The 23,670-nt window shown below is 38.1% G+C and overlaps 1 protein-coding gene across 2 annotated transcripts in view; it reads left to right on the forward strand.

The window, feature by feature from the left end:
• The window catches only part of GRM1 (glutamate metabotropic receptor 1), a 179,675-nt gene that overhangs the window by 15,748 nt on the left and 140,257 nt on the right, over positions 1–23,670 (forward strand). For both annotated transcript variants that reach the window (XM_056488619.1, XM_056488620.1), the window contains exon 3: positions 21,277–21,526. In XM_056488619.1, coding sequence (XP_056344594.1) covers positions 21,277–21,526 — 250 coding nt within the window. The remainder of the gene's footprint in view (positions 1–21,276; positions 21,527–23,670) is intronic.

Below are 23,670 nucleotides of genomic sequence, written 5' to 3' on the forward strand. Positions count from 1 at the left end.
ACCATGAAAGGGCACTGGACTGCCTTGTTTTGGGGGGAAATTTGTTCATATGATAGGATTTTTTAGAATTATTTGCTTTTGCTGCATCAGCACCTTAGAAAAGGAAATAGCCTATAGGAATCTTCTAACTGACTCTGCCTCTGACTCCAGGTATCATCATCCCATCCCATAATAATCATAGCCTGTACCTTTCTGTTGTTGCCTCCTAGTCTTTCCTACAACTCCCTCTCCTAGGCCTATATCTCAGAATCTATATTGATACTTAGAACAGTCTCTAAAAAGCTCAGTTGGCTTTTCATTGTTTTCAGAAGGCAGTGCCTTCTGGAAAAGCACACAAGTACTGCAAAATGACTCATCTTCAGTGCTGTTCTTTTTATGTTTTTAATTTAATCCACCAGATTTTTGTAGTTTGGAAAACTAGGCGCAAGCCTCTCCGAAGCACACAGTGTATGATCATGCCCTCACTCAATACCAAGTACGTTTTCTTTGGACTGAAAAAAACTAAATGCCTGAGCTGACCTGCAAACTTCATTTTCATACAGGCAGAGAATTTGAAAAAAGCTTTGTAGTAATTACAATTATATCATAATTATCTTTTTTTGCCTCTAGATAATTTTAATATAAGAATAAGATTAACTTTAAATTTGATTTCTTCAATGTCCATTGAAGATTTGCCATTGAATTCTGTAGGAAAAAGTTTGAGTTTAATTATTATACAATTTCAAGGCAAATATACATGCATATAAGCACACCGTATATGTATATGAGGAAAGAGGGCTATAAAACATGGAACCTGAGAGAAAGCCTATACATTTTACAAACAGAAAAAATATTCCTTCAGTTTGCTCATTTTTGTGTAGAAAGCTGTCAGGGATACATTCTAAAGGTGTAAATCTCTATAAAGAATTGCTCCATGGTAATGTATATTTGAATTTCAATTCTCTTTGTGCTGTTACTAATGATATTTGTGGTATTAAAGTCCATTGTTACTTAGAATAAAGGGAAAAGGGTGTTCTCTATACTGTAGTTCAGAGTACCAATAGGCAAAAGCGTACATTTTAATAGAAAGAGGGAAGGGGTGGAGCACACTTGCAAGCACAGATGCTTTACCCTTAATTTCTGCAACCTTGATTTAACTCAGAGCATTTAAGTTTTGTATGTAGCAAGAAGCTCTGCTCACTGCTAATTAGGAGTAGACCCAGTAGAAGAGAGGGATCTAAATATGTGTCACAGCTAAATGAAGAGAATAAAACAAAACAAGAAACGTTTTACATTAAGCCTTACACACCTTGAAATTATGATTTGCTACACCTTGGATTTAGAGATAAGTGATTAATTAATGTAATTATTATGGAAAAGTGCTTTGGACAACTGAAATTATTTCAATACTAAGAAAATGTTTTATTCCAGGGTGCTCTTAAGAGCCAAGAAAGGACACACACTTATTATAAATGTTATCTCACTGATTACACTAACTGAAGAGTTATGGATCAACTTTTCCCTGAGAAGAAGAGATTACCATTTTTTTAAGCATTACTGTGAAATGTGACACTGCAATATTTTGCAAGAACTATTTATGTGCTGGTTATCCCCTGTGGAGAGTTGACCTTGCCCAGTGGTGAACCACTCACACAGCCTCCCCACTCTGTACCGAGGGGACAAGGAGAGACAATAGGTAGAACAAGAGTGAACACAAAAAGCTGCAAAACACAGCCCCATACAGGCTGATATAAGGCAAGTTCACTCCATTGCAGCCAGATCCAGTAGAGTCCAGCTCAAGAAACACCTTATTCAGTGATTAAGCCTAGGTGAAAGATATATTTTCTTATTGTCTTGTGTTGAAATTAAAGCTATATTGCCCACTTCTCTGAGTGCTCTAAATGCTGAACTGCTTGATTTGAACTTTTATGTCTGCAGAGTCTTATTGAGTTTGTAACATCACACTGAAAATTTTGCAACTAATACCTTAGAGATAATGGCATTAGCATTTCAAACTCTAGCCACTCAAGCACTTAGAAGTGTAAAATTATTTAATCTTGGTTTACAGCCTTAAGCACTCTTATGGACAATTCCTATGTTGCATGCTTTGTGCTTAAGTAGCCTGGATACCTGTGTGACCAACTGTATTGATGAGATATAGGAATATATTACAGAAAAATGACATTTCATACTTCTCAGTTAGAAAGTTTCTCCATTTGTTAAGGTCCTACCAAGAGTTGTAGAAGTTGTGGTGTTATGAGAACTTTAACTGCTTTGAAATAGAAGATATATTTTAGGAACACAGAGTAGAGACAGAAGTCTAGCCTTAGTACTACTTGAGCTGAAGTTTCCCAAGACAAAATTCAACTTTAAAATCACACCATTCTCCAAATAGTTTCTTCAAGGAATCCTTATATTTGTATAATTGTATGTGTGCACTTAACTCTGAAATCCATCCTGGTAAGTTCCTTAATACCAATAGTTCTCTTGAAATGTTGTCCTAGAGTTTAGTTCCTTCTACAGTTATAACCTGCTTAACGCTTTACTTTTTGGATGTTGCTTTGGAGTTTGTTTGTTTGTTTGTTTGTTAGTTTGTTTGTTTATTTTTGATTTGAGAAAGAGACTCTGCTTTTGTATAATGCACTTAAAGTCACATCTTCCTGTCTTTCATGATCTTGATGGCTAGTCTTCGAGATTTCACTATTTTTCCATAATCTTGTAATGCTGGATATCAGTGCAGAAGCAGTGATAGTACTGTGAATTAGAGTTAAGGTAGTATAATCTCTGTTACTACAGTACCACACTTATTTACATAACTAAACCCCAATTTTATTGGTTTTTTAGCCACATAATTACCTTCAGTGATTATCTGTTATAATTGCCACACCCGTAATTGCATCCCATGATGGACTCCAATATCCCTTATGCACAGCGTTTTTAGTTCCTGAAAGTTTAAATTTATGTGTGTATTTAACTGCATATGTCTTTGTCTATGTCCAGTTTACTCACTAAACTAGATCAGACTGCACTGGTAACTAGTCTCCCAGTCTTTCTGTCATTTGCAAATATGATTGGTAATGTTTTTGTATTTTTGTTTTTCCAGGTCACTGATTAAGGTTAACTTGTAAAATCTAAGGACAGATCCTTATGGGACACAATAAAGAGACACCAAATCAATTAGTGTTCCTTTACTGCAAGTGTGTGTTGAAACCTACCAGCCAGACTTTAATCTGTTTTATGTCTGCAGTACTGATTCTTATCAGGTTCATAGCCAAATTTCACGCAAAGTGAAAGTTGATGTCCTGTGGAAATTGAATAGTGTTGCATTGGCTATATTACTTTTGATGACCAAGATTATAAATTCAATTATAAGAGATGATTTGGATAACTGAATTGGAAGCACCTAGTTTCCACATACACATAATGATTGGCAACCCTTACATTGCCTCATTCCTTTATGTTTTTTGTATACAAATTCCATGTCAGCTGACAAAATAACCTGTTATTTAGTCCAAAACGGATGTCAGGCTGACAGATCTGTAATTACTCAGGTTAACTCGCTTACTCTTTTAAATATTGCACAACACTGCCTTTGTTGCAGACTTCTGGTGCTTCACAACTTCCAACAGTTATCGAAAATAGCTTCTAGTAGTTCAGAGGCTCGTCAGCAACTTCTGTCAGAAGTTATCTGATCACATCCATTTAAAAATGCCTGCCTTTTGGAGCTGCCACTTGATTTCCTTCTGAGTTGGGAAGGGACTTTACCATTCATCATCACCATCAACAGCATCATCATGTTCTGGTATGTATACATTATCTGTCTCTTTCCCAAAAATACAGAAAATAAAAATTTAATGAAAGATTGGTTCTGTTCTGCAGAATTGCTTCTAACACTGACCCATTTTCATTGTCCCTTTTTTCTTTCTTTTCTGAAGTTTCCAGCTTCTAAAACTTCTCTCTTACCTTTTGGACTGCAAAATCACTGACCAAATGGCATAATTTCGTTTTTTTTCCATAAGAGGAAGGCCAGTTCAGATCCAAGCAAAGAAAGTGGCTGGGAGGGATTACTGGGAGAGGCAGAGGAAGGCCCAGCTCTGCTGCCCAGTTTTAGGGTCCACATTTTGGGATCTGCCAGTAGCAACCAACCTGCTGCCCCAAAGCTGTCACCTGTCTCTAAATCCCAGGGCCCCTCCTGCCATTTGCTAATGCTTTTGACTAGCTTTGAGTCAGCTCTAATTATAATGCTCCCTGTATAGCAGATGGCTGGTGGTGCCGTGTGTTCAGAAGATGGCAAATCTCTGATGGTATTGCTCAGAAAGATTGCCCAGTCAACATTTGGCCACTTGAGTCATTGTTGTGCCTTTAGTGCCTGCAGTTGGGTTCTGCATTGTAGAAGCAATGGTATTATATTTCTCAAGGGTGATAAGCACAGCAGTTTTCTCAGGGGAAGTATCTATTCCAAGTAGAGTGTTCTGACATAACTCTGTGAAAAAAGAAAGAAAAATGGTCAATTGTGCTTAAAAAATCAGCTTCATAGCACCCCATTGGTAAGAGACAAAATCACCTTGTCTGTCTTTTGGTCTATATACATACATGAACATACAGAAATACTTCAGATGTTTTTCATTGGCATTGTGTTTTATGTTCATCAACCTCTATTAACATGAATACCCACTCAGAATAAAACATTGCTTAGGAGGGGAGAAAAAGCCCCTACTAATCCACTCAAATTAAGTCATCAAGAAAAAAATTGTTTGCAGAGATCTCAAGAAATGTTAAGAAAACCAGAGAGTATTCTGCCTTTGCATTTTCTTCCAATTTGTTAAATTAAGATTGCAGGCACCATGTCAGATGAGCAGCAGTGCTTGTGATAGTGCATTTATCAAGTAGTAACAAGAGGGTGAAGGAAAATTGAAATGCCATTATAATCTTATTCTTTAAAAGTGAAGTACTAAATTTTGCATTAATTCATTCTGACAGATGATATTCTGACAGAACTGAGATCTATAACAAAATGTAACTAAAGCGGATGCAATTCAGGAAGTGATGTTTCATTTTTTTCTCAGCACTATGATGTCAGTATAATAGATAATTCAGATTTGGATTTCTTTTTTCTCAAATCCATTTATCTTTGATCATCAATACTTTTTGTTATAGGCAGATGTTTACTTACAAAAATAAGCAAAATCATTAGCTTCTTAGATTGTAAGAAAAATGAAGTAATTAGTCTGATTAATACTGCCAAGGAAAACTGTCCTATCTAATGTCTATTCCCAGGCAATGTGTTTGATAACATTTTAAAGTGCAATGTTATTAACAGCCTTTTCTGTCTCAGGTTGGACTTTTTCACTGGAAACACAAACATTATTTTATTATAACTGCCAATGAAACTTGAAAGAAGATCGAGTGCTGTTGGGGGGAACTCTTACAAGTCATTTTTCTATAAAACATAAGTTACAGCTTTCTTTGGAGTGTAGGGTTGAAAGCAATGCTGGCAGTGAGTGTTCCAACAAGATATTGCAGAGGTATTTCAGGTGTAATTATTGCTCATTATTGTTTGCTGGTTATTGAGATAAACTCTAATCTTCAGCTGAGAAGTGCCAAGTAAAACTCATCACACAGGGTTTTATTCTAGATAAAAGCTCTGCTGTTCCTGAGCTTTTCCTTAGACGTTGCAATGAGGCTTCTCTAAAGCTCACTGAGTGAAAGTGGTTATCAACCACCACTATTTTAGTGAGCAGCACAGGGCACAAAGTGCACTAGGCCACTGCACTGGTTCAGAGGTTGATTAACGCTTCCATGAAAAGAGCTGATTGTCCCCAGGTAGGTGTACCTGGAGTGTGCCACCAAACTTGGTCCCAGCACCACTGAGAGCCTCAGTGCTGAGAATCTTAGCTACTACTCATCGTCTTTCTGATAGTGTTTGCTTTTCCCCCACAATTGAACGATGAAAAAATCTTAGTGAACGGAAAAGACAAAGAGGATAATCACATACAATTCCTTTGGCTGCCAACTGCTTTGCTATAGATTATTTCAGAGATTCCTGTATGTTAATTGAGTAAGTAAAGTTTGCCTGTATTTAGTTTTGTTTTGTAACTGCAGTAATTGTCAGACAATGCATTAAAAGTGCTATCTTTAAATATCATCTTTAAATAAGAAGTGAAACTTACCCACAGCGGAGTCTGGTCAAATACATCTTTTTTATCAGATCCTATTTTGTTTCCTCTCTAATCTCTTCATTTTGTTTTTAGCATGCCTTATTAGTTTGATATGCCCGTTTTGTTAGCTAAGGAAGATGCAATAAGACAATTTGGGAATTCTGTCATTCTATACTGTGAGAATTCTCAGAGGCATTGGATAAGCCTGGGAACCTTATTTTTTTCAGCAGCCATTTGCTTGAGCCTCTGTTTGTGAAAAATGAAGTCAGTAAGATATTCAGTCCAGATAAATGTAGACTTCTTTTAAAGGGGCACCATGCTAATGTTTGTTTGCAATTTAATAAGAGCTTGAAACACCTCAGAAAGCACTAACCTAAGGTTAAAATTTTTATGCAAAAATACTGTGCCAGTAGTCATCAACCTTTATTATTATTATAGAGTAAAGCCCTTTCACAGAATCACAGCATAGTCACAGAATTGGAAGACACACACAAGAATTGAGTCCGACTCTTAAGTGAATGGCCCATACAGGGGTCAGAAAAATTAATACATTTCATTTTTAGATATATCTTGATGAAGTGAAAGATATATCTTTCACTTCATCTGACCTTTAGCAGACTTCAAAAGCTTTTTGCAGAGCCATCTGTCTTTTCTGGTTATTTGGTAATCTTGCCTCGGCTCTTTCACTCACAAATAAGTTGTATTTGATGGTTTTCCAGAGTTCAGTAACAATTCCTGGGGTTTTCTCATAGTTTTCTTAGAGTTTTCTACTCTGTACACTGAAGGTTCTTTTAATTAATCTCAAAAGATAATTGATTTATCTCTTAGCTTCCCAAAAGCCTGTGAGTGGGTTCTGTCAACTATGCCTTTGTGCTTTTAAACATGCCCCTGCTGTACTGCTGTACCTGCTGGAAACACAGCCTGCTTGCATCTGTACAGGCAACAGGCACCCAAGGAATATACAGAGCAACATTGGAACTGAGAGAGGCAAAAGTGAGAAGGCAAGTGCTGCTGATATTTATTAAAATTTCCAAACTTACGCAACCTTCATTCTTTGGCCTCCCTCTGCATCAAGTTGCAACAGCATTTTTAAAATTGTCAGAACTATAAGCCCCAACTTCTTCTTCTGTTTGCATTTGTATATAAATGTAACCCCAGATTCAATAAGTTAAATATGCATCCTCAAACAGTAGATTTTTTTGTCCTCACTCTGTCATTTAACTGAAAATTGAGGTCTGCCTAACACACCTTCTTCTCATAGTATGTTAATATGCATAACCATATGCTTTTCTGATTATATTAAAACTTGGACAGATGTATAGGATAAGATTGTAGTTCATTTGGAAATACCATAGCAATGTAAGATATGTTTTTGAGGAAAAGCTAATCTTAGACACAAGATCCCATACACATAAAATATGAAACCCAATTTTTGTTACGTAGGAGGGAGGACTATAGAAAAGTCTAACAAATGTAGTTGAAGTTAATACAAATTCTGTCCATAATTTTGAGGTTCATTGTTGCCAATGATTTTGCCAGAAAGGGCTTGCTTGTGATTGTGCCAGTAATTCCTGTTGTCAGGGTGATATTCCAAGAGCAACCATCTGCATTTGTGCTCACCCTCCCAGTTGCATCAAAAACACATTCACACCCTCCCCTCAGCCCTGCTGAGGAGGAAGGGGCCACAATGACAGTGGGAGAGAGGCCATTGTGTTACCCAAATAGTCAGCCCAGACTGTCTTTGGTGGGCATCTTTTGCTCTCCATGTGGGAGAACAACAGCTTGGAAGGAGTTGCAATGCATTACTCATGGAATTGGTGCATATTTCAGACATCATCTCCTTATTCCTCTGGGTAAGCATCCTACAGGGGTTTAAACTGAATCCATGAAGGAATAGGCTGAAATCTGTGACAACAATTTGTGTATGGTTTTAGACTTACTGTCTTTTCTCCCAGGAGGTGGATCCTGATGATACCAAAGGAAATGAACAGTGGTTAATTTCAATATTACCTTCTGAGGCTCAAAAAGTCCCAAAGGAGACAGAGAAAAATATGGATTCAGATCGTATTTTAAACAAACACATCTTTAACTACTTTTTGAACACACAGGTGGCAAAAAAATATAGTGGCATTTTAGAAACAGAGAAACACTGCTAATAAGGAAACAGCTCGATGCATTCTGTACCTTCTAGGGGAATCCCTCTCATGTAAGTGATCCACCCAGTCCTTGAGCACCTCTGCTCTCATGCTCTCCTGTAGTGCAGACTCACAGATGCCCTGAAATTCCCTATTCCAAGCAGCTGTGGTTTTGTTTCTTGATACAATTACATACAGAAACATCACTCTTTTAATCCGGTTTAATCATAGAGTCTAACAGGAAAGTGCTCTTCAAAATAGAGTAAGGCAAACCTAATTTCATTAAAGGTGTTCTGTAAGATCACAGTATCATGATCAACTCCTCAAAAGAAAAGTGCATGTAAACCATACAAACAAATTATTCAATTGCATGAAAAGGAAACATTTACAATTAATAAAAGGGACATATCAGTGCCATCTAAAGTATAATGTGACTTGTATATCTCTTAGTTACATCTTAAAAAGAATCATTATTTTCTTTCCACAATAGCAGGGGAAGCATTAGTATTTTCTGTGCTGTTTTCATGAAATCTTGGTTCTGTACTAACAGTCATGAAATCTAACAAATATTATGGAGGAGGGAAGATTAGGTTTGACTTCTACAAAAGACTAACAGATTATATTTTAAATTCCAGAAATGCTTTGTTGGAGAGAGAAAGATTTTGTGTGAAACCTCAGTAGCATACAGAATTTGCAATGGCCTTTGCACTGCTGATTTTCTTCTCTAAGAAGACCTATTTTTCCTCTCCATCTGTTTAACATTTATATGAACCTTTTATGAGCTTGCTGTCATAAAGACCCTCCCTGTTCTTTTGGTTTTCTTTCCTTTTAACACTTGGCCAACTTAACACCTCTGCTTAATACCAATTTGTGTTACTGAAGGATAATGGTAATTACTTTAATTTGAAGAAAAAGTGAACTTTTTTTTCTAAAAAACAAAAGAAAGCAAAGGAACAAAGAAAGACATTAACAGATTTCTTTAGTCCAATATAATAGAAACTGAAAAATTGTTAATTTTTTGATCTCACATGTGTTTTGCTATCAGCACCAATTCACTCATTTATAGGATTAGATATGAGAAGTCAATGATGTTTGGCCTGAAAACATTCTATACATCCGAAAGATTCAGAATCTTCTCACTCATTGTTGCTTACATCTTTACACAGAACATTATATTATTTAATACCAGAAGCATGTTAATGATATCAGGTTATACAATGCCAAAATGGAATTTGTAGTGTCTTGTGCTCTTGGATCAGAGAGAGAGAGAGACAAAGAAATAGAAAAAGCAGAAGGAAGGTGGGAGAGAAAAAGAAAAAAAAGTGACAGAGAGAGGATTAAGTAGAAAGATATTTACCACTCTTGTGGATACAGCAGTGTTCCATTTGTCCTCCACTTCTGGTCCTCTTGGTGGTGGGGGTCCCACAAAACACGCAGTACATTCAGGTATCTATGGGAACATGCCAAAACCTCCTCTGCACTGGGGAGTTTTTCACTGTCTTTTGCAACACACTCTGGATCTGTGGAAGGTCTTAGGAATGGGTCTGGGGAGTGCTTCTGGGATCTTGGATAGTTTATGACATTTTTTAAAACAAACACCTGCCTCTCATGTGAATGTCCTGTGTGAAAGTGATATTCCCAGTGACTGGAGGAGATTTACAACTGAGCCAGTTTGAATGAGAGCAGACTCTCTGCAGGTCTGCTTCTTACCTGGCTTGTAGCCTCTGAAAGACCTCTGGGGTGTTCAACCCCTCTGTACCAGAGCTTTTGCCATCATAAACAAAAAAGCTCTTCTTCTCCCTCTTGGCTGGTGGGGAGAGTGTCCAAACCTGGTCTCAGCAAATGAGTCTGTGGACTGTGGCCTCCCAGCCCAAACCCAGCCAGAGCTGATTTTCAGCACAGCTCCTGGGTTTGCCTTTCCTTGTCAATACATTCTTCTCCCTCAGCCTCGTTTACTTCTCCTTAGACCAGAGATAATTGAACAGAAGTGCCACCTTTATTTTATCTGAAGTTCCCATCAGGTGAGCTCACAGTCCAAATTCCCTAAATCCAGGAGGCATATTTGGGGTGGGATGGTGGTGACAGTGATAAAGTGGACTTTGATGGTAGCAGCCTCTTAATACAGTTTGCCTGAGGTCTTTTGGTGATCTTAATAGAGTTTAAGGCAAATATTATTTTTAAATCTCTTATACACCTCCACGGTGCCCAGTCAGAGCTTTAGGGATGGATTTTCTGACACTCTCAGTGGTAGAAGTACATCTGTTGAACTGCTATATTCTTCTTTGTCATAAATAAATTTGTTGCTGGAGAGAAATATATGGAATATTTTAATGTGTAGATCAGACCTACCATACATGTTGTCATAAGATCAAGAGGCATCTATGTTAATCATTTATTGATTTAGTCACAGCAGAAATATTGAACACACTGAAAATCATTCCTTGATGAATACTTTCATCGAAACTCCTGGCAAACGGGGGGTTGTGCTGTTTCCCAATGCTGGAGCAACCACATGGAATGGCTGAGGAGTCCCCCATAATGTTCTTGCCAAGAAGATCTCACCTGCACAGCTGCAGATGTATTTTTCCTGGCTCTGGGATGTGAGATCAGAGCCAGCCATGTCAATGCTGCCCTTTGGCCACTGTCAAGGCCAAAAGCTTTGCTTCTTCACTGTCAGCGGGGTGCCACAGCTGAGGCCGGCAGGCCACCCAAATCTGCCTCACATTGTGCCACCTCACAGCCTGCTCTGGCTGTAGCTGACACAGTGCTCCTGGAGAACTTGTGCACAGCCAACTGTGCAAGCACAGCTGCCTTACCCTCAGCAGCTGCTGCTTTTGGATGTGCTCGCTGTATGCACAGCCTCGGCCTCTCTCCATGTCGCACCTGCCACTGCTCCATCTGTGGTCACTCTCCTTCTCCTTCTCCTTCTCCTTCTCCTTCTCCTTCTCCTTCTCCTTCTCCTTCTCCTTCTCCTTCTCCTTCTCCTTCTCCTTCTCCTTCTCCTTCTCCTTCTCCTTCTCCTTCTCCTTCTCCTTCTCCTTCTTTCTCCTTGTGTTCCCCTCCCAATAACCCGCACACGCTGTGGCGGAGGTGCCTGCCCTGCCATCAGCCTCTGCTGGGGTGAGGGTGGCTCAGCTGCCCCATCCAAGGCTGGCATGGCTGCTCTGCCGGCTCTGCCCTGCCCCAAGCTGTGGCACCAATGCCATCTCCCCTTGTCCACTTCGCTGGTGCCCAGTTTCTCCAACGGCTTTGGCCCTCAGAGAGACAATTTGGGAAAAGACAAGGTGGTGGGAGCAAGCAGGGCTTGTCCAGCTTCTCTGGGGCCTGCAGGTATTTTGCGGGCCTTTGACAGAAGGCCGCTCCTTGCCCTCAGCGCATTTTACCAGGAACATTTATTTGAGGACAGAGCAGCTGAAGCCAGGATGAAATGCCATGCCTGGGTTCAGGATGTTTTGAGCTGGGAACAGAAGAATGCTGGGACCTTCTGGATGTCAGCACAACTTGTGAGTACCCAGAAGCCATTCCTCAGGATCTATCTGTAAGCTATGGCTGTAGAGGAGGCAAAACTTCAATGTTTGGGAAAAAAACCCAATATTTTGGTCTTTCTCCATTATTTGTGTTTTTTTCTATTTCTTAGCCCAGAAAAAGGTCCTACTGTTTTCCCTCCAATGAGGGAAGGAAATTTTACAGGCCTGTGTAGCAGCACTGCCCTCATCTCATCGAAGATGCACGATGCTTTAGGAACCACATCAGGAGTGTTGTGAGGGCCTCCCGCCATTCCTAAGGCCTCCTCCGTTAGATCCAGGAAATGACTTGGGAACATTCCTGAATGTGGGCACGGGTGGGGGTATGGGAGGACTCAACCTGTCCGAGGTGTCATCCCTGGGCTGCAGCCTCCAAAGCTGCACAGGTGCATGTGGGAGGATGGTTTGTTAGGATAGTGCAGGAGGCAATCTTTCCCAATGAATTACAGCTGTACTGATGGCTGAGGAGTGGAAACAGCCTTGCCTGCCCAATGAGGGTGGGGGTTATAAAAGAGTGGGGCAGCTGGTCACTAGTTACCGTTTGAGACTCAGAAAATTTGCAGAGAGGAGAGAAGGAGTCAGTGCTGTGTGGTGCTGTCTGTGAGGGAAGGAGTCAGAGCTGGCAGAGAGAAGTCCATTGAAAGAAGGCCTGAGAAGTTTTTGATAAAAGACTGGTTTTGTTGCCAGTGTCTATCTTCACATAATTACTACAGGTGCAGACTTGTGTGTGATATCTCACTATCTCATGTAGTCAGGCTTATAATTTTCTTCTACTTGCATTTGGCCATGTTTTTCTAGCTCTCAAGGCTGCCCTTCCAGAGTTCATTCTTTTCTATTACCTCTGCGGGAGCTGTGTACATTAAACTACTAATTTGTTCTTTACTTTTGGTAATTCAGCTTTTACAATATTTCCTGTACTAGCTCTGCTTCTCTTTCTAACATTACATCACCTTTTCATATGCAGATACTGGAGTAGCCTTTGGGAAAAGGTATTTGATATTATCACCATTCAGCAGCAGACATGACATTTAATATTGTGTAGCTCAAAGATTTATATTGTGTCAATCCTTGCAGTTATGAACTCAGTTGGAAATGCTAGTATACGTATCTCTCTCAACTTGATTACTGAAACTTTCAAACTCAAACTTTCACATAATATTATGAAATTATATTCACTTTCATCAAAAACTTTAATGGAGATGTAAACCAAGGCCGTGACTGTTTTTCTGAAGTGTATTTAAATTAAACCACAATTATTTCTAAAATAATGTAATATTCTTTTAAATAATAAGTCTACAGTATTCAGGGCTTTGATAAAGCATACATCAAAAAGTTTATCTTCTTTTTTGTAAAAAAACTGCGGGTTTTTATTCCAGTTAGATAAACAGTTTTCTTGTGATGGAAAAGATACAATATAGTAAAAAAACCTACGGTATAGTTTTTTAGGTAAAAGACTAAGATTTATTACTTAGATGTTATTCTAGGTGCAACACAATTCACATCTAGAGCTTGTTTATGTGACTCACATTAACAGAATGTATCAGAGTCTAACAATTGTATATAAGCTAAAATTGCCTTATAGGTCATGAACTTGTAGGTCTGGTGTTGTAGTTTAGTGGCTTTTTTTTCAATGATGTGTATTAACAGCCAGTGACAAATAAAATTTAATAATTTTTTTGTCTCTTTTAAAACGTCATAGACATCTGATAGTTTAACCACTGAAATGGTGCTTCAGTGGAAATGGGTCCAAGCACTAATGTCTCTCATAAAAAAACGAGTACAAAATACTCCTCAGAAAATAAGCTCATTTCTAATATCCTTTCCAGAGATCTCCTGAAGCCATTGATAGTGCAGGGAAGTGGCCATAGTACTGCTGACTCTTCATGGAGCATTTCATGAAGTTTGACCTTCTAAGTGCCAGCCTGTAAAAATATAATTTGTGAGTATCTTGAGTCACTAAAATAAAATAGCCATCTCTAACTCTCAAAATTATAAGGAGAGCTCAGAAACTGAGTGTGTCTTCAGGTTCAGAAAGCAGATAACTAGTAAAAATATGGTTCTAAATTTTCATTAATTCCATTATGTTCAAACCCTCATAGTAGGGTACTTGTATGCATGATTTGATTGCTCAAGGTTTAAAATCTTGTGCTTGAATGAGAGCTAACCTAATTGTAAAACTGCCAAAATGTGAGCAGAACTGAGGATATACTTCTTTCTTTTTGAAATTTCTGTTCACATTAAAAAAGGGGACGATTGTTCTCCTGCTTTGATGTCACTTCTGGGTATCCTTGCTATAACTAATTTTGTAAATTATTTTACTAAGTGTAATAGTCACGTCAAGCTTAAACCAAAAAGGTTATTATAGGAATTGAAACTTTATTCTTAGGTTTACTTTCCCCAGACTCCTCAAGAAACAAAAAAAAGTGAGAGACTTTTTTCTGTCAATGCCAACCAAGAGAACCAACTGTTAATGCTAGACTTTACTAGATTAATTTTAATATTTTCTGAAGAAAACTGGAAGCCCCTTGCTGATAAGTCATCAACAGAAAGATGAAGTTCAGCAAGCAAATTTGTTACAGGTACTGTGTGTCAGCTAGGTTGGGAGCTGAAATAGCTTCATTAGAATATAAAACTCTTGAACTGCTCAGTAGATACATAATAAATAATCACTGGGTGTATGCTTTGAATACGTTTAGGGGAAAAAATGGCATGAAACTACATTTTGGCATTTGTCTTATTAGGGAAATGTCATTTAGCATTAGTGGTCTCATTACTTCAGACTGACTTCACCTGTGGCTGTATTTCTGACTGGAATTTCAATTAGTTGTTCAAGATATTGCACCTGCTGCTTTCAGGATGAAAGCTTAAATATAACCACTTTACTGAGTGGCAGAATTTTACCTTTTTCTGTCTTTACCAAGGTATGATGAGCCATTGGTAAAATGTACTTATTTTGTAATTAATGACAAGGAGTAACTTAGCATTTCATAAAAGTGAGTTTTCTTATTTGAAATATAATATTTCTCTAATTATATTAGGCATAATGTATTGTTTAATGGATGTAATAAGCGTCTAATCCAGTATGTCAGCTTTTAAAAATAATTCCCTTATACTCAGTTTTGGTTAACATGAGAAAATGAAAAAGACTAGTCTGGCCTTAACAGCTCACTTTCTGCATTTTTAGAAGGGCCTGAAGAAAACAGGCTGTAAACATAGATGGCTGAGATCGGTAGTGTACTAAAGACAACTCCATTCATTTAACATATCCTTCTGGCTTTCACAAGGTTAGAGAGAAGTTGCTTGGAACTCTGTGAATCCAGAAAACTTTCCTAAGCTTAAATGAAGATGATGTTCTTGTGGTGTAATTTCAATTTCTAATAATGAATTTTCGTCTTCATAGATAAAGGACAGTTAGTCTTCCATCCAACAAAAAAGACAATGGCAGAGATAAACAGCTAGGGAAATATAACAGAAAAATATATTAAAAATATAAAAAAAATATAAAGGACTTGCAGAGAGCCATGGGTTGGTCTGGAAGGCAAGATGAAGGTGGTAAGGAGGATTTTGATACCAATGTGTGGTAGCAGGCTATGAGCAACATAAGTACTCATGTAGTAAGTTCTAATCTAAGCAATAACCAATCCAGTTGGTTTTCAGGACAGGGGAAAACCTCTAGTGAGTAGCAGTGATGTTCAACCTGTATTAGACTGTCCTTAGAGGCCAATGTTTTCAGGACTTGTTTGTTTTTCAAAGCTGCTGTACTTAGAGAACTTGAAATAGCACCTCATTTCTTTTTTAAAGCAGATTTTGGGTTGCTTCTTCCTCTGTACCCCTTATAATGAAATAAGTGGTAGAGATTTTCCTTTGAAGCTTTGTAGTTTGACTGAGATTTTAGGTCAAGTGAAGTTTGTAACTTTGTTTTCTCTACTGTTTTACCCTGACTGGTAATAGAATCTGAGCCCACATGCACACACAATTCTACTTATTGTAAAGTAGCCAGTACTTTAGGGTTTGTGAAGTACTCTCATAGTCTAACTCACCTGCCTTGAAGCTGCCCTTCAAAAACACTTGAGGTGAAATTTACTAAGCAAAGGAAGCTTTCTTAACATAATTTTCTATCTGAGCTCCGAAAAGAAATTGTATGGTAAAGAGCTTTAGGTAGCAAAGTCAACATTAGGTGTAGAGAGTTCACTGAAAAAGGAAAAACAAATTCTGCTTGAAATAGCTTATAGCTGGTAAAATGTAGCCCCTCCTGACACCAGTGGGATAGCCTTGAAAAAGATATTCTGGGGACACATGGAAGTGTTGGATCCTTGTCCTTTTCTCAGTCACAAAGAAATCTGGCAGAAGCTGCACAGTGACAGTTTGGCCCTGGAAGCTATGTGCCAGCAGGGCTGCTTTCTATGAACATAGCATTTGTGTTTGGGATAGACATCAGTAACATACACTGGCAGATCCGTTTCTCCAGCTTTTCTGGATTTTTGTCAGCCTGGTACCTTCAGGGAATAAATATGAACTTTGACTTTTATTTGTAACTCTCCCAATCAAAGGTGTGGACAAATTGATGTGAGTGGTTGAATGGTTATAGCTTAGAAAGTGACTGCTTGTCATTTCAGATTCATTAGCTGATTCTGTTTGTGTTCCCAACTTGTTATAACATACTAGCTTAAATCTCATGGCTGAAATTCTTTAGCTTGTAATCAACTAAGAGTATGCATATGATTATTTAATATGGTACTTCTAACAGATACATTAAAAGTAGGGAACTCGATATTTTTTTTTCTTGCTTACTGATGCTCCTGTGGTATAGTGAGGCATACTATATTTTAGGAGAAAACTGATGTCCTTTCTGCTTGTTTATTTCTGTTCAGTGGTCCCAAACTTTCCTGTTTTCTTAGTTTTGTATTTGACAAATGTACAGTTACTGTCTTAATATCACTAGTTTTTGCAAATTATGGAAATTGTTGCAATATGTCAGGAACTAACTTGAGAATCAGATCATGTCCTTGCTCTGCTCTAACCAAATAATTTGCCCTTGCAGTAGTAAAGATTTTTTAAAAGTTATTACTTGCTGGTATGTCACACAGTCCTCTTGTTCTCATCTTATTTTCTCTGCCAAAAAAGTAGTTAATTAGCTGAATAAAAGATGTCTTGCAGTGAATCAATACTGAACAATCAAACAGACTTCATACCTCCAGCAATGTATTTACAAGCTTGGGAGAGGCGAAGAAACAGATCATAACATTGAGAGAGGAAAGAAAAGAACAAAATTGTTTCTTACTTGTCAATTTGAAAAGGGGAGCTTTCTTGCAATATGACTTGCCTCTGCAGTGCCCTGCAGTGAAACTGGAGTTTGTGGTTGTCTTATTTGGTACATTACCTTTGAGTACTTGCAGGGTATATGGGAATTTTTGTGTCATCACTTGTCATCACCATGGTTTAGAGGAATAAATGAAGCAAATAACTCTCTAGTGGAGAGCAACAGGTGACCTTACCTGAAGAGATTACTCATGGCTCAGGTAGGTGAAGTAACTCTTGCTCCCTACCTTGTGTCATTTTAGGTGCATTGGAACATTCTTCGAGGCAGAGTTCTCTGCTGTTGGTTTTGTAGGCTTTTTTTCTCTAAATGGATCTTAAGAAATTAGTAATTCCTATTGATACTGAAAGCAGAGCAAGAAAGAACAGTCTATCTTATTCTTCAACATTATGTTTTTTAAGACTTTTTTTAAAAAAAACGGTGATTAGCCTATATTACAAGGAAATGTTCTGTTCAAACCAAATATGAATCATTTATATTTCCTTCTGTTATTGCACAAATAAATCAATGGCTGATTTCATTCAAAGATGGAGATTGTGGGACACAGTTTTGTTTTCAAGACCTCTGAAAATAAACACTGTTATGTGTCTTGGGAAGACCTACACAGACATTCTATGCATCTCTTAAGAAAAAAATCTCCAAGATTCTCATAAGCACCTCACTGCTGAGCTGTTTCTGCTCCATTTCATAAACGAAAAAACAAATGGTTCTCCTGATAAAGAGAATGGGGACAAATTTGCCGAACAGCTGTAATAAAAAAAATAACAAACCTTTTATATGGAGCTCATGGGTTCTGCTCCCCACACTACTAAAGTGTTAATACAACTGAAGAGTACTGGTTTCAATATAGTTGTGGCATGAATGTAATACTTACTGGCTCACAGGAGCAATTCACAAGGCTGAATTTTTGTGAGTTTCTGCTTTTGTATGTCTTCTGTTGATCAAGATAACATCTCTGATTTTTACTACAGAAACTTTGTTTTTATTAAGATATTTAATGCATGGAATGCAATGAGTGATAATAATTACCACTAAATGTAAGTCTCAGCAGCATTTTTAGATATGCAGATCCCTCTCAGAAATGCCTTATGCAGAATTTTTGCAGTAGTGAAGGAAAGCGTCCTTTGGCACTGAGAGAAAAGTGCTATGAAAATCCTCTTGGTAAAATTGCAGTCATGATAGGTTTATTATTTACCTTTATACTGCTGTACAGACTCTGAGTGAAGCATAGAAGGAAAATGTGGTTTTTTGAATAGGGTGCAAGTTGAACAGACATTAAAAAAGGTTTAAAAATGGCAGTGTATTGTGGGGCTCAAAGTATGTTACTGGCTTGCCTAGTTTTGGACTGAGGTCAAAAAGAAAATCACAGCAATAATTTTGCTTTTCACAGCCGATCCTGGAAGCAAAAGGCAGTTTCAGATAAGATTAGATCTTTTATTCAGTGGCTCTTTCACATGAAAAAAAGGTCTTAGCTTGGTGCTCTGATGTAACTCTTCACTGACTACAGTCATGCAGAGATTTCTTTCATTATGTTTCCCCTCTCAGCTGTTGCCTGAGCGTGGATTGAAATGGATGTATCCACCAACCTGGTACAGATGGCTGCATTCTTGGTTATTGCATAGAATTAATTTGTATTTTATATTCCATATATGCCCTTACATTGTCCATACCTTGGTAACTGACTGCATTGGACAATCTCTTTAACATATGTCACATATTCTTTTTATCCCTGATCCTTTTCCCTGAAGAGAAAAGATGTGCACCACATTGTCTTGCTCTAGGAGAGCAAACAGATTTTAAGGGAACCTCCTGGGTCACCAAGTCTCATCTCTGGCTGTTGCAGAAGGCTACTTTACATAATGCTTTTGTGAGCTGAGCAAGCTCCAGACAAACAACAGACTTTTGTGCTGCTACTGGACAGCTGTTGTGCTACTTTCAAATAAGGATTAGAAATCTTTCATTTTGAGCTGCAAATTTTCTGCCTTGTTTTTTGCCTATCCCATCTTGTGTTCATGTTGTTCCTGATCTTAATTAGCTTTTTTTCCTTCTAGACTGTCACACTTACTGAATTTATAGACACCAATCTTCCTCTTAGCATGTTTTGATAGGCTGTTGTACTGTTAGTATAGGTTTGACTATATTTGAGAATTGTTATTGCATTGAAATTAAAGCTGAGAAAAATCATTCCAAATGGATTTAATTTTTCATTTCTTACGATCATTAACTTGAACTACAGCAAGATTAGAGCTGTACTGATATGACAAAACCCTTCCTTAAAACTTGGGTGAGAAACCTGCTATGTGTTTTTTTTTTAATATGCATTGCCTAAACATCTAATAGGATTCAGTTTAGTCTCCTGTCCCTCCTTAAGTAGGACTACTCAACTACTGGTTTCAAAGGAGTCTCTGTTGAACAAAGTTCCACATGAAATTGGGAAATACATTCTTCTGAAGCATAAAGTTCTTGCTAATGGCAAGTCAGGGTGAGGTTGTTCTGCCTCAGCCTGGGACCTGAGGCAAGTCATCAAAGTAGTATGGCTCAAACTGTACTGCCTTGGAAGTAAGTCCCTTGGTGACTGCAGGTCCTGTTCTATAAATAGCTGGAAATGCCTCCATCCGTGTCATTCTCAGCATATGAAAAGGCCACAGTATTTACCCAAGTACAGAGTTGTGGGATGGGGCTGCAGTGCTGAGCCTACAGGGTGGGCTGCTTGGTGTTAGTTCCCACCAGGCACAGCTCTACCCCACTGCCACGCAGGACTGCTGCTCTGGAGTACGTCTGGCTCACAGGAAAAAAACAGCAGAATTGACCTGGTTGCTGAATATGATGTTGAGTCACGGGATAGAAAAGAGGCCATTCTGCTGTGCCTCAAATTTATGAAAAACTAGGACAGTTCAGTGCAAAGGGCTGGGGAATTTCAGTTTTGTGTTTGACACTAGACTGTCAGGTTTGTCTGCAACTTAATATGACAATGACTGTTATAGTGTGCCTGCATAGTGTTGGTCTGTGGCAAATGGTCCATGTTTTTGGAAAAATGCACTTATTTCTACTGGATTTATACAGAGTGCCTGAACTCTCTTGCTGCATTTTCTTTCTGATGGCTATACTTTTGAGGAGCTTAATTTTTTTTTTTTTTTTTTTTTGTGAAGAAATTTAGGTTGATTCAGAAGGTTTCCTCATTGCAATTTGCTGTTTCAAGCCAGTTGTTGGAAATGGGGAAATCCTCTTCAATCACCCCTTGCTTGAAAAGGTCTGGGTCTAAAAGGGATCAGCATATCTGATTTTACTCTGTCATTGAATTAAGGAAACATTATGGATATGGATAGCATCCAATTAATGTAACATTTCTAGTTACTGTTAATAGATACATGTTTTTTTAATCCATCTGTTCCTCTTAGGTGATGGAAGTTCATCATAAGTCCTGCGCTCATGTCAGGCATAAAATATTCAAAGAAAACTTGGGGTTTCACCTGTTTCCATAGCAGAAGGCAGTCTGAGTTTTGTAAAACTGTTCTTGCTTGCTGAATGTATAAATAGGAGTGAATCAGTTTTTATATATAGTTTATATACAGTTCAAATATTTCTGTCTTGGAAAGGGTTATTTCTGAAGTTCTTTCAGTTAGAAAGTCTTCTAGTCTGAGAGACATAATCAAGCTTACATTTTAGTTGTCACAAACATTTCTTGGTCAAATTAGTGTAACTTTGAAAATGCTACCAGATCTGTGTGTTTTAAATTTCCATCTATCTTTCATTCACTTTTGTGAACATGGACTGTATGTAACACAGACAGCTTCAAATAAAATCCTTTTTTCTGTTTCCTAGTACTGTTTTCCTAAACTAGCTTGGCTTTGGGTTTTGCCATAGAAATGTTACTAGAACTTCACTCTTATTGAGTGATCTGCCCCCTTTTCTACCTATCCATTAGTTGTTTAATATACCCTTTACCATCTGTTAAGCCAATGTAAGAAAAGGAACTTGCTGTCTCCAGTTCTGTTAAGACCTACTCATACATGGATATCCGGATGTTCCGCTGAACTGAGCATGTTCACTTTGAGAATCTTTTTTGCTCTTCCTTCTGCTAATGCTGCTTGATTTTGTGGGGGGAAACTATCAATTTCCCATCACAGTTCAATTGGTTAAATGCATATTTTTTTCTTTAACAGGAAATTATGGGGAAAGTGGAATGGAAGCCTTTAAAGAGTTGGCTGCCCAAGAGGGTCTCTGCATTGCTCACTCTGACAAGATCTACAGCAACGCTGGTGAGAAGAGCTTTGATCGGCTGCTCCGCAAGCTGCGGGAGAGGCTGCCCAAGGCTCGAGTGGTGGTTTGCTTCTGCGAGGGAATGACAGTCAGGGGGATCCTCATTGCCATGCGGCGCCTCGGAGTGCTGGGGGAGTTCCTGCTAATTGGAAGGTAAGGCTCTGAGTGTGCTTTCTGCCTTTCTTCTCCCTCTTGTCCTGAAGGCAGGCCTTTGATTTCAGAACTGAGCGGCTTAATTTCCATATTTAATTGTCTAAGGAATTAAAAGAATTGGCAAGATGGTAGCACAGATTCTCAAGATGGTGATGTGAAGATATATGCCAACTTGATCAGTGGTGATAGCTTTTGCTCAACTAAATGTTAATGACTAACTCTTTTATATGGGTATATGGCATTACTGCTTTTGTGCTTTTGCACACTCTAGAGAAATGTTTCATGGGCATGTTTTTTGACCGGAGTGGAGAATTCTGGTTTCAAAATGTGATCTGTGACATGTGACAGAACTTTGTGTTTAACTAAGGATGACCCCTCATAATTTGAAACTCCAATTACCAAGTGTTTTTGATTACTGGAACTTTTTTTCCAATCTTATTGTTACAACCTTGCGTTCTCAGGTGTACACTTTACTGTGATCTTAGCTGTTGAAAGCTGGGGCACTGACATTATGAAGGCTGGTTTGGTTTTTAAAACCTCAAACTTGCTGATGGCTAAATGAGGATGTGTGTGTGTTTTGTATCACCAGAGTAACAGTGCAGGTGTATGTTGGACAGAAAAAGGCTGTTTTTATCTAAATGAGAATGGTTGCTTTGCTCTACTAGAGTTTATCTTTGTAGATATTCACTGAAATATGGTAATTTTAGTTCTATCACATACTTTATCTACAATTCCATTTTTGTGATAATTCTTTTGATGCTTCATTGACTTTCTCCTTGGTTTCTGTGGTGTCTTTATCCATTTTTTTGTCTTAATGAACATTGCTCAAATGATGATGGATATTTTCTGTGTTAGATTGATAATGTCTGCTTTAATCCATCTATTTACTCTTTCTTTATTTGTAATTTTAACATTCCTTGAAGGAATGTTTAATGCCTTCAAGGCCTTTGTCAGTTGTTTCCATGCCGACTTAACTTCTGTTGTCTCCTGATCTTATCAGCCTTCTTTTTGTCTTGTTTTTTCCCTTAAGTGTTTTTCTGTCATTGTTGTGACTGGGATCCTCTCCTTTTGCTCTGTGCTATGGTACAGTTCTCCTCTGAGTGTATTGCTCCTCAAAACCCACAGTTATGGTTTCTCCAAGTCAGATACCTACTCTGCCTTAAGGAGTAGACTGAAAGCATTGCGTCACTTCATCAATTTTTTTGTTGCAGTCTGTTTGTTATCTATTTGAAACTGAGATTCTAGAGTATCTCTTGAAGGTTGTGAAAATAAGATATATTTGGAGAGCTATCAGCACTAAAACAAAGAGTAAGGCTGTATTAAAAATGTCTTCAAGGTTGTGTATGTGTGGTTCAAGTGCATCATTTAGATTGCATCAAATGAAATTAATAATGGAAGACTTTGAGACTGACACATTCTTTGTATGGGCTTTCAGAGAACAGAAGAAATGGAATATAATAAAAATAGTCTCAGTGACAACATCCCTGGTCTTTTAATAAAGGCCCTGAAGCTTTGGGAAATGCTGTTCTTTCTTTGTGTATTGTCACTGTAGCAGTGTCTCAATGTTCACAGATTTTGGTGCTCCATCTTGATGCTGATCAGAGAAATAAATGAAAACTCCTACATTAAGCCACAAGCCTTGGTTTCCTATTAGACAACTTAAACCCTGACTCCTTGAATATGTGGAACATTTAAGCTTTAAATTTTGACACTAAGCTCTTACCAAACATAACACTAGTGCATAGATTTCACCTGTTTGTCTTAGAATTTGTCCAGGACAGTGTAGTTCTGAGCTTTTTGTCAGAAATGCTCACCTATTAAATGGAATAATTGAACTTCTTTGGAAATCACTATGTATTTTTCAGGTAGATTTTCACATACCCTTTCTTCATGCTGGTAATTGAGTATGGGAGACTCCTTTTTAGGGCTGAATGGGTTCTGTCAATTGTAAAACAGGTTGGTTATTGCTTTGCATAGTCTGGATTGTGCAGAACAGCTGGTTGAAATAAAGTATTATAGGGCTTGCACGTGTTCTAATGTGCTTGCAGAACTAAAAGAAGTTGCCTTTGAATTGTCCTAATTAAGTGATTTTAAAAAATGGCAAATTAGCAAACTTGTGAATAAGGAAGTTGCAGTAGAACTGC

Source organism: Oenanthe melanoleuca, chromosome 3, assembly GCF_029582105.1.
Source record: "Oenanthe melanoleuca isolate GR-GAL-2019-014 chromosome 3, OMel1.0, whole genome shotgun sequence".
In the NCBI taxonomy this organism is placed as follows: domain Eukaryota; kingdom Metazoa; phylum Chordata; class Aves; order Passeriformes; family Muscicapidae; genus Oenanthe; species Oenanthe melanoleuca.